The sequence below is a fragment of the Budorcas taxicolor genome, chromosome 11 (assembly GCF_023091745.1).
Source record: "Budorcas taxicolor isolate Tak-1 chromosome 11, Takin1.1, whole genome shotgun sequence".
NCBI lineage: Eukaryota > Metazoa > Chordata > Mammalia > Artiodactyla > Bovidae > Budorcas > Budorcas taxicolor.
The window spans coordinates 63,718,720-63,737,490 of record NC_068920.1 but is presented as its reverse complement, the minus strand read 5'-3'; the positions used below and the strand labels follow the sequence as shown (position 1 = coordinate 63,737,490).

At 38.8% G+C, this 18,771-nt stretch overlaps 1 protein-coding gene across 1 annotated transcript in view; it reads left to right on the top strand.

Moving 5' to 3' along the window:
* The window catches only part of MGAT4A (alpha-1,3-mannosyl-glycoprotein 4-beta-N-acetylglucosaminyltransferase A), a 113,360-nt gene that overhangs the window by 83,216 nt on the left and 11,373 nt on the right, over positions 1–18,771 (top strand). Inside the window, exons 5-11 of the mRNA XM_052648829.1 lie at positions 477–523; positions 2,890–3,003; positions 4,411–4,486; positions 11,953–12,067; positions 13,192–13,322; positions 15,626–15,733; positions 16,170–16,363. Coding sequence (XP_052504789.1) covers positions 477–523; positions 2,890–3,003; positions 4,411–4,486; positions 11,953–12,067; positions 13,192–13,322; positions 15,626–15,733; positions 16,170–16,363 — 785 coding nt within the window. The remainder of the gene's footprint in view (positions 1–476; positions 524–2,889; positions 3,004–4,410; positions 4,487–11,952; positions 12,068–13,191; positions 13,323–15,625; positions 15,734–16,169; positions 16,364–18,771) is intronic.

Genomic DNA, 18,771 nt, shown 5'->3' with positions numbered 1-18,771 from the left:
TAAATAGTATAGGAAACTGAGGCTCAGCATAGTGACTTTAGATTACACAGACCAGTAGCTCAGGACACAAATCTTGAACCTAGATTTTATGATTCGAAGTGGAAATTCTTTCCCTATTGCATGCTGTGTCTGGTATTTATTCACTACTTATAGTTTGGATGTTGCAGAAGTAGAAATAGTTTCTGTGCTTACTTTTTTCTGCTGAATTGAATGGAGACAGAGACAATTGAAAGCAATATAAACTTGAGAATCTGCTTATTGTGTTGGTAAGTACTCAGTGATATATGTCAGGGCCATAAAGTAGAGTACAACATATGGAAATCCCATAAGTTGTCTGAAAATTTCATGTTTCCAGTGAACATTTTAATCTTTTATTTAACTTTTAAGTTCAGATTTAAAAGTTAAATCAAATATGAAATAAAGATATAAAAACATAGAAATATGAATGTTGGTGTAATTTTTTTTTTCTCTCCCAGACAGATACTGATTATGTAAATGGTGTTGTAGCCAACCTGGAGAAAGAGTAAGTTGTTAATTATGGAATTGAAAATATTTTAGTTACTATGATCTCTTGCTTTTTGTGAAAAGAAAATACCTTCTTTTATAGTTCATTTTTCTGTGGAGTTCAGTGTTCATTAGATCACCTACCACTGGTCTTTTATATATAAATTATCATAAAGTATACGTATGTATATCAGGTTACTTGATGGGATACATTGGTGTATTTCATTGTAGAAACGACTTGAATGTCATATATAGCACTATCAAATAATAGTCTTTAACCTGGAAGACAGTGAGTAGAGAGAGAGGCAACATTTAAAAAAAACTAAGATCATGGCACGTGGTTCTACCACTGTATGGCAAATAGAAGGGGAGAAAGTGGAAGTAGTGACAGATTTTATTTTCTTGGGCTCCAGAATCACTGCAGATGGTGACTGCAGCCATGAAATTAAAAGACACTTGCTCCTTGGAAGAAAAGCTATGACAAACCTAGGCAGCATATTAGAAAGCTGAGACATCACTTTGCCGACAAAGGTCCATCTAGTCAAAGCTGTGGTTTTCCCAGTAGTCATGTATGGATGTGAGAGTTGGACCATAAAGAAGGCTGAGTGCTAAAGAATTCATGCCTTGAAACTGTGGTGTTGGAGAAGACTCTTGAGAGTTCCTTGGACTGCAAGAAAATCAAAGCAGTCAATCCTAAAAGAAATCAACCCCAAATATTCATTGGAAGGACTGTTGCTGAAGCTCCAATACTTTGGCCACCTAATGCAAAGAGCCAGCTTATTGGAAAAGACCCTGATGCTGGAAAAGATGAAAGGCAAAAGGAGAAGGAGGTGGCAGAGGATGAGACAGTTAGTTAGCATCACAGATTTAATGCACATGAACTTGAGCAAACTTTAGGAGATAATGGAGGACAGAAGAGCCTGGTGTGCTACAGTCCATGGAGTCACAAAGAGTTGGAAACGACTTAGCGACTGAATAACAATGAGATCACTTAAATCTTTCACGCTCTCTGTTTACCAAGAGAAAAGTTTTCTGCTGTTAGGGCAGCTAGTCAGGGAGCAGTTTCAAACCTCAATGCTAAATAATATCTAAAAATATGCAAAGGTTTATTAATAGTTTATTGTGAGTGGAGCCCATAGCAGGTAATAGGTGGACAGCTCAGTAAGTTGCAGATACCATAGTTGTTCTTGTTCAGTCGCTAAGTCATGTCTGACTCTTCGCAACTCCATGGACTGCAGCACACCAGACTTCCCTGTCCTCCACTATCTCTCTGAGTTTACTCAGCGTCCTGTCCATTGAGTCGGTGATGCTATCCGACTCATCATCGCCAATACCATTAGTTTTTATAATACTGCCCTTGTAGATTTCATAGTGATATCATAAAATTAGTCCTGCTCTGGGTTTCTTGATTGAAATGTATCTGTTGTTGCCCCCAAAAGACATATTTTTTAATGTAAATGAGGCAAGACAAAAGAGAAGCCAAAGGGTTTGCCAACTCTAGGATAATGTGGCTCTATCTTTGTCTGTCAGTATGCTAAAACCAGCAATTTTTATAAATATATGCATAGTTCAGGATTAAATTGTGCATTTGTTAGATTTTCCCTCAATTGCTCAGTTTCTTGGCAGCCTTTGTACAAGCACAAATTGGTGTAGAATCCTTAAATATAGGTACCAGACAATCATTGGTCCCTCTTCCCACAGACCTCATGGGCAGGTCTGAGGGGCTTATGCAAGGATTCTGCTGGTTCCTTTCTTCCTCAGTGTGCAAGAAAACCAAGCCCAGGAAAAAGGGCGGTGAAGCACCAGGAACCTTTGTGTAAAGGCAGGTAGTTGTATTTTGTGGAGATTTGCAAACCTGAAGTAAGGAAGAAGGCAGATGCGAAGCAATTGCATTTGAATCAGTGAGGATGGGTTTTAAAAACTTTAGAACAAGTTTTCCTGTCCTTGCACAACCTGCAGACATCGAGACATAGTTTGATGTACCCTCACAGGACAAGATCACCCCCAGGTGAGAAATACTATTTTAAAATGACATACACTCTGTATCCCACAACTAAGCCTTCCTGAAAATTAAAAAAAAAAACAAAACTGGTTTTGCTAAAATATATATGTATATTGGTATACATACACATTCATTAGGTTGTTTTTCTTTCTTATTTTCTGCTCCACCTTGATTGCTTTTTAAGAATTCTGATTTTTTTAGGACTTCAGTCCCTGCAGTTGGCCTAGAATTTCAATGAATCAGTGATGAGCTGCTTCACTTAACACGTTGTAACTGTAGCAGTATACTTTACTGGTGTATTTTTCTGTTAAATACCTAAGTTGATCATTAAGATATAAAATCCCACAGAACTTCTATAACTCAGCCCACCTATCTCATGACAGGTTTTCTAAAGAAATCAGTTCTGGCTTGGTGGAAATAATATCACCTCCTGAAAGCTATTATCCTGACCTGACAAACTTAAAGGAGACATTTGGAGATTCTAAAGAAAGAGTAAGGTGAGCCTGTGGTGTTTAAAATCTCCCACCTTTGTGAGTATAATATGTAATAACTGTCATCCTTGTTTATCAAAACTTTATTCATTTTGAAAGTGCAAGTCACTCAGTTGTGTCCAGACTCTTTGCAGCCCCATGGACTATAACCTGGCTCATCTGTCCTTGGAATTCTCCAGGCAAGACTACTGGAGTGGGTAGCCATTCCCTTCTCCAGAGGATCTTCCCAATCCAGGGATCGAACCCAGGCCTCCCACATTGCAGGCAGATTCTTGACCGTCTGACCAGGGAAGCCCTCATTTTAGGGTTGAACTAATTAGTGAGAGCTAATGCCTTTTTGATGATATGGTTGGAAATTCTGTGGTGAGAGGCTGAATTTGGTCAACCTAATGAATTTTATAACCATGCTGCTCTGTGCTGTTATAACTTTTCTTAAGAGTATATTCAATACAATTCAAAAGTTAGTCCAGATAGAAATCTCGTGTCTATATGGAAGATAAATGAGAACTGATTCAATAAAAGTGATAAAAACAATAATAGTCTTCTGCAGGATCATATTGCAATAAAATAGTCTGTTAATTTATTTATCTCTCTATCTCTAACATTGAAGGAGTTAGAAGCTTTCCTTGTGTTGTTGTTAAAGACAAAGTAATCTAAGAGATATTAGCATCATTTTTGGATTGTCTATAACCAGAATAAAGGACAAAAATGGTGATTTGGGAAGAGATTTATTATATTTCTTGAGTTGTTAATTTGTCACAAAGACAGATATGTCTCTATAATTGGTTAATTGTCTCTCAATGAATATGTTACTTAAAATATTTAGGATTGAGTTTGTTTAAAAAAAAAAAGTGAATAGACTCATTAAATTCAGAACAGCTTATAAGGTATTTTCTAGAGAAGTTTACTTAGTGGTTCAGAGCTTTAGTTCTGTTGTGTGTGTGTGTGTATGTGTGTGTATTTTAACTGGCTTTTAAAAAACCACTTCTCTATATTCAGCATTGGCGTGTGTGTGTGTGTGTGTGTGTGTGTGTGTTAACTGGCTTTTAAAAAACCACTTCTCTATATTCAGCATTGGTGTGTGTGTGTGTGTGTGTGTTTTAACTGGCTTTTAAAAAACCACTTCTCTATATTCAGCATTGGCGTGTGTGTGTGTGTTGTGTGTTTTACCTGGTTTTTAAAAAACCACTTCTCTATATTCAGCATTGGCGTGTGTGTGTGGCAGATTCTTTACCACTGAGCCACCAGGGAAACCAACATATAACTGTACATTTTGTATAATATCATATTATCATATATACAATATATGTGATATTATATGTAGTGCATATATTATAGCATTGTTACGTATTATAAAATACACATCTAACCTTATTTTGCTAACTTTGAGTCCGATTCCTAACTTACTTTCAGATGGAGAACAAAGCAAAACCTAGATTATTGTTTTCTAATGATGTATGCTCAGGAAAAAGGCACATACTACATCCAGGTAAGTTTTTCCTTTAGTTTTTTTTTCACACTTTTTTAAAGAAAAAGTGATAGCGAGGGTATATCTTCATTAAAATGAAGTTTCAAAAGCATGAGCCCTGTAAAATATTTAAGATGATAACAGTGTGCCGGAGCAGAAGGGTTAGTCACATCACTAAGACCGTGGGCTCTGCAGCTGCACTCCCTGGTTTATCTCTTAATGATTTAGTGGTCTTAAGGCAGACAGTTGTTTTGTGCAGTAATACATTTACATTTGAGTTCAGGATTATAAAGCCAGCATCTATTGTAATGTTCTTGGCTGTGGAATCCTATGAACAGCGGGGCCTGGCGGGCTACAGTCATGGGACTGCAAAGAGTCGGACCTGACCGAGTGACTGTCACATACACACACACACACACACACAGGTGCAGCTTTCAGTAGCATGGCTAAAACAGTAAGTCCATCGTGATGCAGACTTGAAGTGAGCCAGGTGGGCAACAGCTTAAGTAATTCTAGGAAGCTCTTATTTCTTCCAAGTATTCTTCAGTTAATACTTAAGCTTAAATTCTGCATTGGGATTTCACTTATTCAGTCAGATATCTTTATCCCTGTTCAAAATGCAGATACCCCTGAGAGGTATATAGCACATGAAGTGTGTCAGGTTTTTTTTTTTTTTTTCCAGTATAAAAAATTTATTAGGTGCTGGGAGGATGTGTGGATAAGAGTGGCAAGAAGCAGCCCTGAGTCCCTGAATTAAGAAGGAAATGGTTAGGCGGCTGCTGGCAGGGACTGGGGAGGGAAGGAAAGGAGCTGGCATCCCGTGGAAAGGTGGACTTCTTGAGGGCAGACTTTGTCTCTTGTGATACTGTACGTTGGGCCAGCTGTATTCAAGTGGGCGTGAACCCTTCGTTGAGTCACAGGATGAAAAATAGAAATGGTGATAAGGTATGACATGTCTATTACAGGATACAACAGCTGTGTGTATAAAAACACGGTATCCTAGATATAGGTAGTGTGTTTCCTCCAAGTGCTTCAGAGAAGTCTGATTTTAAAATAATAATGATAATTTTGAAGCATTTTAACATACCCCCAATATTATTGTGGGCTTCCCTGGTGGCTCAGACAGTAAAGAATTTGCCGGCAATGCGGGTAACCCGGATTCAATCACTGGGTGAGAAGATCCCCGGGAGAAGGAAATGGCAACCCCCTCCAGTATTCTTGCCTGGGGGAAATCCCATGGACAGAGGAGCCTGAAGAGCTCTGGTCCATGGGGTCGCAAGGAGTAGAACACAACTGAGCAACTAACACACACACACAATATTATTGTGGTTGAACCTTGCTGTTTGTTCCAGGCCCAGTATATAAATATTCACATTACGGTCAAGAACTTTATACACAGCATTACAAAGTGCAGCTGTATTACTTTTGAAATTTGTTTTCAGTTTTCTTCCAGGGGAACAATTAATGGAAACAATAGAGCTCTTGGGAGGGAATGTAGGAAAAGTGCATGTTTAAGAAATTGAGGAAAGCACAGGGTTAAGAAAGAGAGTGGTTAGGAAAATTTCCCCTAAGCAAGGTCAGTATATGAGGTATTACAGTATTATATGAGATATTGTAACAACAGCTGCTAGGAACTAACATTTATTGCACACTTATCCTATCGGGCATTATTTTTTATACTTTATGCTTTCCACATATTAACTCATTTAATATGACCCTTTTAATAACAGGAATGTGCTGTACATACTGTATCAAGCTGTGTTTTGCTATCACTTAATGCACAATTGTTATTTAGTCGCTCAGTCAGGTCCGACTCTTTTGTGACCCTGTGGACTGTAGCCCACTGACAGGCTGCTCTGTCCATGGGATTTTCCAGGCTGGCATGGGTTGCCACGTCCTTCTCCAGGGGATCTTCCCGACTGAGGTATCCAACCTGTGTCTTCTGTGTTGGCAGGCAGATTCTTTACGTCTGAGCCACCAGGGAAGTTAACATGCTATAGTCACCTTTCGTGAGGCATAATTTTTGAACGAATAGGGTAATTTGAAGAATGCCCAGTGGGTCTATCTTAGACTCAGTGGTTACTCTGTGGTCATCACAGATGTACATCTAAAGGGAAAAGAAAATGCCACCTGCCTTACTGTTTTGCTTGTGGCTTGTAACGAGGTTTTCCATGACAGCAGCAAACCCGGAGTCATAAAGTGCTCTATTGCAAGTGACTTGGACTTGAAGACAGTCTTCCGGAACACTGCTGGGTGATGCAGACACTTCGTAGGTGGTACTGCATTGTTCTTCCTGTATCACTCCATGATGCATGCTGTGTCAGCTTGCCCCACTTTTAGTGATGCTGAGATTTAATCCATGGCTGAAGGGGTGTCGGTCTCATCTCTCCTTCATTAAAAAGCTACCCAGCAGCCATTTCTTGCATGGTTTGAGCTTCTGTAATTATTTTCCCCCAGCTTGCTTTTTTTGTTAGAGGTTGCCAACTGGTAATTTTCTAATTCTATAAATTGTAATGCTCTTATAAATAGAGCTCTTCTGGAAAAGGACTCTCCTTTCTTAACTGTTTGATGATGTTGAAAAATAGTTTACAAAGGAAAAGATGATTGAGTGCTTGATTCTTGCTCTTTATTAATTTTTAAGTTGACACCTTAGCAGTCTGCAGTGGTGACCATTTTTAAAGTATTGTCAACTCATGGATTTTTAAAACTAGATTTGGTTTGCCTCAGGCTTTCAATCATTATTTCTAAATGTTCATTTATTTATTTATCTGGCTCCACCGGTCTTAGCTGTGGCACATGGCAACTTTTGGTTGTGGGCATGCAGGATCTAGTTTCCTGACCAGAGATCAGGCCCGAGCCCCTGGCATTGAGATCACGAAGTCTTAGCCACTGGACCACCAGGGAAGTTTCTGCAGTCATTATTGATATTGATGCTTGTATTGGCCCATCCTAAGCCAGTGAGAATTTCTTCAAATGGGCTTTTGTATTCGTTTCATTTAAGCCCAGTAATCACCTGGATCACTTCCTTACTGACTGGCCCATCGTGCGCATTTCCTGTCCCAGATGTAGAACCAGCCATTTCTTAAGAGTCCTGTCTGTTTTAGAGGTATACAGTATTTAGAACCACACTGTGCGCTGGAGATGCTCATGGCTACTGTCTTTGCGTCTACGTATTTTAGTAAGGAAAGAAACATCTTATTTCTCAGAGGACAAAAAAATCACATTTATATTGATAATCCCAATTCAAGTGTAAGATTATAATATTTTTATTTAACTTTTTTGAATTTTATGTATATTCTTTTCTCTTACATTCAAAGTCTTGGTTTTAGTAAAATTATCTAAATAACATAATTCTTTTATTCTATAGTATACCTAGAATGGGCTTTTCTGGTGGCTCTGTGGTAAAGAACCTGCCTGCAATGCAGGAGACATGGGTTCAATCCCTGGGTCATGAAGATCTCCTGGAAAGGGAAATGGCAACCCACTCCAGTATTCTTGCCTGGGAAAGCCCATGGACAGAGGAGCCTGGTGGGCTACAGTCCAAGGGGTCACAGAGTCAGATACAACTTACTGACTAAACAACAACAATAATACCTAGAATAGTTTCAAAATAACAGTATCAATTAAACTACTAAATGCAATTAAAAATCTTTTATTCTTGTTTCCCTCCCCAAGAGTATATCCTGATGTGGATATATAGTCAAAATTCCATGTTTGAAAGTCACTTGGTAAAATTCTTCATATTATGTGACCACATTAATAACAACCTGATATGAAAGTAGGCTCATTTATTTCCATTTGTATTCAGTGGTTAGCATTTTTTTTTCTTTTTTAGTTGTAAAAAGTATAATATTCCCAAATCAAAACTTACGTAAAACAAGATATGTTTACAGAGGTCTCCATTTTATTCCTGTTGTTTTCCCATGTCTCCTCCCTCCCCCATGGGCAACCAACATGAGTTTTTGGTTTCTCCTTGTACATTTAAAAAATTCGAACAAAAATGTAATATTCCACCTCTTTCAGACTCTGCAGGTACGTAGTGCAAACGCAGTGTTTAATACCTTGTATTTTCACTTCCCTGTATAAACTAGTGATCACTAATGAGGTATATGTTAGATTTTCCAAGAGTGGTTCTTGCTGTGATGAAACATTGATGTCAGAGAAGCACATATGTTCACTGAAAGACCTATACATGAAGGTTCATAGCAGCTTCATTCTTAATAGCAAAACCTGGAAACAACCCATATGTTCTTTGGCAGGTGACTGGTTAGACAAACTGTGGTGCCTCCATACTATGGACTGTCAGATAATGAAAAGAGAGGAACTGTGATACATGGCATTCTGGATCTCAGGGGAATTATGCTCAGTTTAAAAACCCAGTTTTTGGACTTCCCTGGTGGTCAAGAATCTGCCTGCCAGTGCAGGATACACAAGTTCGATCCCTGATCTGGGAGGATCCCACCTGCTGCAGAGCGACTAAGCCCACGTGCCGCAACTACTGAGCCTGTGCTCCTGAGCCGGCGAGCCACTGCTCCTGAGCCGGTGTGCCGCAACTCTGGAAGCCCCTGCTCTGCCACAAGAGAACCCACTGCAGGGAGAGACCCACGCACCACACCTGGAGAGGAGTCCCACAGCTGGAGACAAGCTTGCATGGCAGCGAAGACCCAGCACAGCCAGAAACGAGTAAAGTAATAAGAACCCAGTCTTTATTAAAAACAAAAATACGTTTGGCTGCACCCTGTGGGCTGTGGGATCTTAGTTCCCCAACCAGGGATCAAACCCACACCCCCTGCATTGGAAGGCAGGGTCGTAGCCACTGAACCACCAGGGAAGTCCTTATATAGCTTTCTTGAAATGACAAAATTATGGAGATGGAGAACAGACTCTTGGTTTCCAGAGGCTTGGAAGGGGAGAAAGGAGGGGGAGGTGGCTGTGAATATAAAGAGCGGTGTGAGAATCCCTGTGATGGAACTGTCCTGTATCCCAGCTCTGGTGGTGCTCCTGCAAATGGACACACACATGTTCAGAGTGCATGGAACAAAACACAGAGACGCACAAACCACACCCACACACAAATAAGCCTGTGTAAAAGTGCTGAGGTTTGAATAGGTGAATGAGTTGTGTCAGAGTCAATTTACTGCTGGTGATATCATGCTGTAGTTCTATCAGAAGATGTATATTGGGACTGCTTGGGGTCTCTCTGTATTATTTTTTCAAAGCTGTATATGATATACAATTATCTTTAAAAGTCTTTTTAGAAAGCAAAGTTGTTTGCTAAGAGTGGAACAAAGCAATATTTCTAATGTAATATAAAAGTGAATTTTTTTGTGATAGCCAAGTTTAGTGTACTAAATATAAATAGGCATTTAATAATTTCATCTACACTTCTGTATATGTCAATCAGTACCAAGCTTGTTTTTTAATCTGCTTGTTGGGAAAACTTGGGATTGCCTGGCATTTGGGGGCATCTTTTCTTTGGGCATCCACAGTCAGCGTTTGGTGTGAGCGTGGGCATCTCTGGGAGAGCAAGGTTAAGTGCTAGTGGGAACTCTGTGCTCTCGTTTTCCCCCAGGCTTCCCTACATGGTCTGAGTGTATAAAACTTGTGTTTGTGTTTACTGATGAGTTCCCAGGCTTTAGGATTGTGTCTGGAACATAATCAAAGCTCTGTAAATACTGGTGAGTCAAAATTGTATACGTGCGTGCCAAGTCACTTCAGTCACGTCCAGGCTCCTCTGTTCGTGGGATTCTCCAGGCATGAATACTGGGGTCAATTGCTATGCCCTCCTCCAGCGATCTTCCTGACGCAGAGATGGAGCCCACATCTCTTGCATCTCCTGCACTGGCAGGCAGGTTCTTTACCACTGTGCCACCTGGGAAGCCCAGTCAGAATCATGCCTTTCCAAAAACCGCTACTGTTTCTTCACAGACAGGAAGAAAGCTAATAAGACTCAAATCTGTGAAAAACCCAAATACTGAAATAAGTAAAAACTACTTAGCAGATAACTGAAAATGATAACATGTCATTAGAAGAAGGAAGAGCTATCCTGGGATATTAAAATCATCAGTGGTAAAGAATATTTTTAAAAGAATGTATGCATAGGTAAAAAAATCATCTTGTGACTTTAAAATTCTCTGAACACTTGGAGGAAGAAGTCTTTGCAGACACTCCTGAGCCTTGATCTCTGTCAACTCCCTGATAAACTTGCCAGTAACACGTGTGGTGATGGCAGAGCACATGGGGTTAACAGCTACACTGAGCTGCTGCTGCTAAGTCACTTCAGTCGTGTCCGGCTCTGTGTGACCCCACAGACGGCAGCCCACCAGGCTCCCCCGTCCCTGGGATTCTTGAGGCGAGAACACTGGAGTGGGTCGCCATTTCCTTCTCCAGTGCATGAAAGTGAAAAGTGAAAGTGAAGTCGCTCAGTTGTGTCTGACTCCTAGTGACCCCATGGACTGCAGCCCACCAGGCTCCTCCGTCCACAGGATTTTCCAGGCAAGGGTACTGGAGTGGGGTGCCATTGGAAAAGAGAACTTTTAGGAACCAGTCCTACAGAAATGAATAGCACTGATGTGAAATGTGAGCATTATTTGCATTGACAAAGGATGAGAAACAGCCTGGGTGTCTGCCTGTGAACAAACAGATGATTTGTCCATGGATTCCCGGGGATAGTATACATTTATTGAAGAAACTGCTTTAAATAAATACTTATTAACCTGGAAAGATAGTCATGATATATTAGGAGGAAAAATCCAGTTTAACAGAAATCTCAGGGTGGGTGGGAACCTTGAGGTAGGGCTGCCTGTCTGGTCCCCCCGTGTTGTCTATGCATTCTAAAGGCGGCCAGTGGGTGCACACCCAGCCTTGAACTTGAGTTGCCTCCCCGAGAAGGGTGGGCGGTAAAGGAGGAAGACCAGGTGTTGTTTTCTTTTAATGACTTGTTACGTGTATTATGTAAAAAGAAAAAAAAATGTTTTTTTAAAGGCCTGTAAAATTCTTTTCCTTTGAAAAGAAAACAGGTTAGTGTGAAATCCTATTGGGAGCCATAAAAGGGCCAAGATGAGTAATTCATGGAATGCTCTGTCATTTCTCATAGTGAAGGCGTGGTTTTATTGGTTTGCTGTGTTCATCTGCCACTTTATTTCCTACATTTCCCTTTAATAACATTTGTTTTTATTTTTTAGTTTTTTTCCTTTTCATTTTATTATTTTTTTAAATTAGTATTATTTTGGGGGGGCCACACTATGAGGCATGTGGGATCTTCCCTGACCAAGGATATAACCTGGGCCCCCTGAATTGGGAACTCAAGAGTCTTAACCACTGGACTGCCAGGGAAGTCCTAATATTTATTTTTATTTTCATCATTTTTGACCATTGTTTTCTTGATTGTCATTATAAAAGTGTGCTTGAGTTTTTCCAAAGAGTGTCCCATCTAAATCTTCCCTTCTCTTTCTGATTCATTAATATGATTATTCAACTTTCTTTAGCTTGAAGATGATATTATTGTCAAACAGAATTACTTTAACACCATAAAAAATTTTGCACTTCAACTTTCTTCTGAGGAATGGATGATACTTGAGTTCTCCCAGCTGGGATTCATTGGTAAGAAAAGTGGCAGATTTATCTGCTTTTCAGAAATAACTGTGACTCTTAGAATCTTGAACTGTTTTTTCACCTTAAAAAGTTTGTCTCTTTTTTCTCTGGAAAGTGATTGCTTTTAAAGAAATTTACTAATAACTTAAGTAGTTATGATAACTACCTAATAAGTTAGGTAGACTTCCATGTATAAAATGTTGAAGTCAGCTCAGAGTAGTATTTACAGAGGTCTCACATGGTAGTATTTACTCTGGAGTTCTGCAAGGCAGCCCTGCTGACTTTCCGTGCTGACAGAACCAGCCACGGTCCTCGGGAGTATGTCTGGTTCCTTCTCTGACGTCTCTAGCTCCCGTTTTAAAGCCCAGAGCTTTTGCAAGATTGAGGTCCTTTTAAAAACAATGCTGCATTAGTGGCTTTTTAATAGGAATTCCTGGTAGTTAGTGTGGTACATGAAGTTCTTGTTCAGTCATTAATTTGTATTCATGGGTGCTTTCATGGGCTAGTCAGGGTGCTTATTTTAAAAGTTTTTTTTTTGTTTTCATTAAAATTCCTAAATCATCCAACTAAAGAGAATATCTTTAAAGTTGAAGATTGAAGGAATTTATGGGTTTTTAGAAAACACCCCAGAGAATAATATTTTACTTCCTATAATGCTTTAAATCTGTAAATATTAGAGGCTGAGGCTTTGACCTTGTTGATCATTTATGTCAAAACTCAAAAAATATTTGTGAAGGTTTCAGTGAAGACAGAATTAGGAGTCCTTGTGTTTTGCTTTTATTAATTTAGTTAAAAATTTGTTTAAACTTAAATTTATCTTAAGTTCCTTTTTTATGAGGAGCAGTTGAATGAGACATGAAGGAAACATCTCCAGTCTCTTCTTGAATCCTTTGAGCTGGTGGTGGTATGATAGATTTTGTAGTAGAGAAAATCAAGGGCTCCATTTATATCAGGTGACAGCTAAACTTAGCTAAAGCAAATTTGGTTTTGGCAAGAGAGTTGGGACAATTATTGATAAGGATTTATAGCTGAAAGCACACGCTGCAGTGTATTGGTTGCATGGATTTCACTCATTGAAGTCGTTCTGATGGTTGGCTTTTTACTACAGCTACTGATTGGGAGTGTCTTTTCAGGTAAAATGTTTCAAGCACCCGACCTCACTCTGATTGTGGAATTCATATTTATGTTCTATAAGGAGAAACCCATTGACTGGCTCTTGGACCATATTCTGTGGGTGAAAGTCTGCAACCCTGAAAAAGATGCAGTAAGTCTTATCTCTTAGGAGAATGGAACAGGCTTATTTTATGTATTTAGTGAAAGTGACGACTGCTAGGGAACCAGATTTTGTAAAGGAACAGTTAAATAGGTAGCTGAAAACAAACAATGTTTGTAAGCTATTGTTGCATTCTCTCTTTAGAAAAAATAATCACTTTCTTAGAGCAACTCATAGAATGTAGCAAAATAGCAGAATGCCTACTTTCCAACAATGACTGAACATAGAAATTGATTCAATCAACTCATTTTTATGATGTAAGCCCTTACTTGTATTTTCCTTGTGGATTTACAGGAATTTTTACTGTAGGACACAGAACTGTTACTGTCATCTTCACGTTCATACAACATACTTGCATTTAATTGCTTCCATGCAGTTTTACCTAATACATGGTTCAGTTCTAAAATGAGCTTGTGAGGTAAAAGTCTCTGAAAATAAAAATTAAAACCATGAGGACCCATTCTCTCACTCTTCTGTCTGTGGCCCATGGCATGTCAGTTGCTTCCACTAGGATGTCAAGGAAACTGTCGGCATGCACTTGCTTGCTCCAGAATCAGTCCCTCTGAGGGTGGTCTAGGAGACTCTTCCAAGCGTTACACTTATTTCACCAAGCATAATATGCTCAAGGGCCAACCCTGTTGCAAATGAAGAGATTTCATCTTTTATATGTCTGAGTAGTATTCCATGTGTGTGTGTGTATACACAGCACATCTTTGCCCATTCATCCATTGATGGGTACTCAGGTTACTACCATATCACGTCTATTGTGAATAATGTTGTGATGAGCATAGGGCTGCGTCTGCTTTTGCTGATGAGTGTTTTTGTGTTCTTTGGATAAGTACCCAGAAATGGGATAGCTGGGTCACATGGAACTTCTATTAAGTTTTTGAGCAGTCTCCATACTGTTTCCATAGTTGGTGCACCAATTTACATTCCCACCAGTAGTACCAAATAAAAGCATGTTGATACAGAAAAGAGAGTAGTTGTTACCAGAGGGGCAAGGGCAGGGGGTAAGGGGAGGTAAAATAATGGAAATATAATGTTCACATATGAAACTTATATTATAAACTAGTGTTACTGTGAAAAAGAGATAAAAACAATTCACAGATTCTTCCAAAGGTTTATGGACCTGCTCTGACTCGTCAGCCCCAAATGTGTTATCTGTTTGCCTGTGTGTTGAGTGATGGGGTTGGGCTCAGACCCTGCTCCCTCCACCCACCTCCACCATCCCTCGTCTCCCCGCTCCTCCCCTGTCCTCGCCTCCCACCCTTTTCTTTCCTCTCCTTCCTCATGACTGTGTTTGTATAAAAAATTTTTTTTAATGTTTGTGTAAATAAAATTTATTTTTATAATTTATAAAATTATTTTATAATTTTAAAATTTTATTAATCTTAACAAATTTATTAAATATGTAAAATTTAATAATAATTTATAAAATTAAAATATGTAAGTAAGAATTTATAAAATTTTATCTTACAAAATGTTTGTATATATAAAATTTCACCTCTACTCTCTCGTTAGCAATAATAAAGCTCTTGAGAAAAATTAGTCATTTTAACACCCAGAAAATTATCAAGAGGTTTTTCAAGACGAAATGCCATATACATTTGTCTTCTTCATTATGTTCTTGACCCAAAACTTATAAAAGTCATTGAAAATGGAAAGAGTTTATGAAATTCTTTAGAACATACCTGTCCTGAAGCACCGAGCTAGTGAACACACGGGAGCCCGGCCAGCGCTGTGGGTCCGCTAGGTGTGATCACCATGCCAGCAGCTTGTAATCTGAAATCGGGGCCACGGGACACTTGGAGCTGAAATTTAGATGTCCCGCAGCTGTGTCGAGATGGATTTGTCTGTCTTGACTGTTTCCTTGCTTGCAGTCTACTTACTGCCCCGCATTTTCACATTGCTTTGATGCAGCAAGATGGGCCTTATCTGCAAATTCTTCAGTGTATTATTTTGTGTATTTGAACCAAGCCTCTAGGTTGGTGCATTTTAATATTAAAAGCCAAATTGATATTGACACTTTGTAAAAGGTGATTGGAATTAAATCCTTATCTCTTCCCTTAGAAGTGCTTATATTAAATTTCTCCTTCATGTCTATTTATTAAGTTGGTAGAAAATCTATTAACTTCTTGGAAAGGACCCTAAAAAAAAATACCCATGACTTAGAATTATGAGATGCAATTGGATTTCCTTTTTAATATTTACTCTTCTAAAGGCTGTCTCAGCTTTCAGAGGAGGACAAGATGTCACTTTCTAGTGTAACACCAACATTCCTCTTTAATATTTAGAAACACTGTGATCGACAGAAGGCGAATCTGCGAATTCGTTTCAGGCCGTCCCTTTTCCAACACGTTGGTCTGCATTCTTCACTCACAGGAAAAATTCAGAAACTCACGGTTAGTGATTTAATTTTATTTTTCTCATGCACAGACAATTTGCTATTTAATGTATAATCATTGTTCTTCTTAAATATAAATAAGCTGTATGTTATAGCTGATTCGCTGTTGTACAGCAGAAACTAACACACATTGTAAAGCAGTTATACTCCGATTAAAAAAAACAACAACAGAGCAGATAACTAATAAGGACCTACTGTATGGCATCGGGAGCTCTATCCAATATTCTGTAATGGAGTAGATAGGAAAAGAATCTAAAAAGAAGTGGATATATGTATATGCATAAGTGATTTACTTTGCTGTATACCTGAAACTAACACAACATTGTAAATCAACTATACTCCAATAAAAATTAAGTAAATAAAAAGAAGTGATTCTGAACAAATAAAAAAATAAGCTGTATGTTGCTTAATAGCATATATGTCTTTCCTCCTAGGATAAAGATTACATGAAACCATTACTGCTCAAAATCCATGTAAACCCCCCTGCAGAGGTATCTACTTCTTTGAAGGTCTACCAAGGTCATACACTGGAGAAAACTTACATGGGTGAAGACTTCTTCTGGGCTATAACGCCAGTAGCTGGAGACTACATCCTATTTAAATTCGACAAGCCAGTCAATGTGGAAAGGTAGGTCCTTACTGAAATAAAATTTGGTCTTACAATTTACACCTTTTCTTCACAATGTGATTTGTGGTAGAATTTTTTTTTTTTTTTTGTATATGGAACACATATAAGGAATCAATGAGTCCTACATGTTAGATTATAAAATATGTGGGGTTTCCCAGGTGGTGAAGTTAATAATTCTCCTGCCAAGGCGGGAGATGTAAAAGATGAAGATTCGATCCCTGGGTCAGGAAGATCCCCTGTAGAAGGAAATGGCAAACCTACTCCAGTATTCTTGCCTGGAGAATTCCATGGCCAGAGGAGCCTGGCTGGCTGCAGTCTGTGGGTTCGCAGTGAGCACTCAGGCACGCACGTGAAATACATTTCCTACAACTCAGTAATATCCTGGGTGGGTTGCTTTCAGATAGAACACTGGCATTTATTTAGTATGTTAGATAAATTCTGTTGGTATTGCTGAAAGCATATTTAGTACAGATTTTTTAAAATATACTTGTTTTTATTTATAACTTACCTGGTCACACTGGGTCTTAGTTGCAAGATGCAGGATCTTTTGGTTGTGGCCTGTGGAATTGCAGGGAGCATGCAGTCTTAACTGTTGGACCACCAGGGAAGTCCCTAGTAGAGATTTCTAATACTCTTATGTGAAACTCTTCCTCAGAATCTCCAATTCGTCTTCCTGCCCTTACCTTAGAATATCCCTTAAGATTTGACTGGTGGATGGCCCAGCAATCGGCTGAAATGATAAAATTTATCAGAGTATGACTATTCCTAGGTAGTGATTTTGCATGTGCTGGATGACTTTTAGTATATGCCATGGAGGAATTTACAACCCTTTTCTTTTTCTTTCTTTAAAATTAGAAGATAATTACTTTACAATATGGTAATAGTTTTTGCCATATGTCAGCATGAATGAGCATTAGGTATATATATGTCCCCTCCCTCTTGAGCACTTCTCTCCCCACCCCACCCCTCGAGGCTGTCACAGAGCACTGGCTTTGGGCTCCCTGCATCTGCACTGAACCCCCACTGGCTGTCTGCTTTACACGTGGTAATACGTATGTCTCAGTGCTGTTTCTCCCATTTCGTCCCCCTCTCATCTTCCCCCACTGTGTCCCAAAATGTCTGTGTCTCCTTTGCTGGCTTGCAAGTAGGATTGTCAGTACTGTCATTGTAGAGTCATATATATGCATTAATATACGATATTTGTCTTTTACTTTCTGACTTATTTCCCTCTGTATAATAGGCTCTAGGTTCATCCGTCTTATTAGAACTGACTCAAATGCATTCCTTTTTATGGCTGAGTAATAATCCATTGTGTATATGTACCACAACTTCCTTATCCATTCATCTGTTGGTGGACATCTAGGTTGCTACCATGTCCTACCTATTGCAAATTGTGCTCCAGTGAACATTGGAGTACATGTGTCTTAGAACCCTTTTCTGTGATTGGGGTTTATGTTCACTTTGAAAACGTTGGGGCTTTTTCTTTCCCATTTTTCACCTAACGGTCACAATTCCTTCAATCTTTCCCCTGTTTTGGGTATGTTCCCCAGACTGTCTGTGGCGTACTTACATATAATCCCCAGAATAGAATATAATTTCCTAGCCTGTGGCATATGGTGTTATGTGTTTTCCTGTGAAGGCCATTTGATTTTTAGAATTTGTCAAATATTTGACCACCTTAATAATTCTTTTTAAGGTGGTCAGTAACAATGCATAGCTACGTGTAATGCTATTAATTTTCTTTTCTTACTCTAAGCTGATTCTAAAGAGGAATTTAAGCATAAAAATGTTATAAGCAATGGGAAGATCACTGGCAAAACATATTAAACTTATGAGTAATATTTTTCACTTATATGAGTATTTAATATTGGTTTTATTGTTATTTAATGTTCATTTTGTACTGTATAGTGGAACTCTGCCCTGAGAGGTATTGTTCACCACATTTTCATGAGTCATCCTACAATCAGAAACAACAGTTTTCACTTCAACAAGAATAGCCTGAAACCAATTTATGGGTTTATTTTTAGCACATAAAAATAGTTCCATCAAAGAATCTGCTAAAGAGCTCATATATTGGAGATCAAACTTAGTAACAACAAATATATTTACAGTAAACCTCTGTGAAGTAATATTTATGATGACTCTATTGCGGGTACTTTTCTAGTGAAACACAAGTCTTCTAAAGTAACAGTATATAAGAATTTTCTTGACCTTCCTAGGACAGAAAAAAGGGATTACTGGATTTTTGCCATAATTTGCTCGCTGAGAGGGAAAGTAGCAAAATTTATTAATACAGAAAAAAATATTCTTTCTATAACATATGTGTGCATTATACAAAAATTTTAAAGTGTGAAAATGAGGAAGGGACTTCCCTGGTGGCCCAGTGGTTAAGATTTTGCCTTGTGATG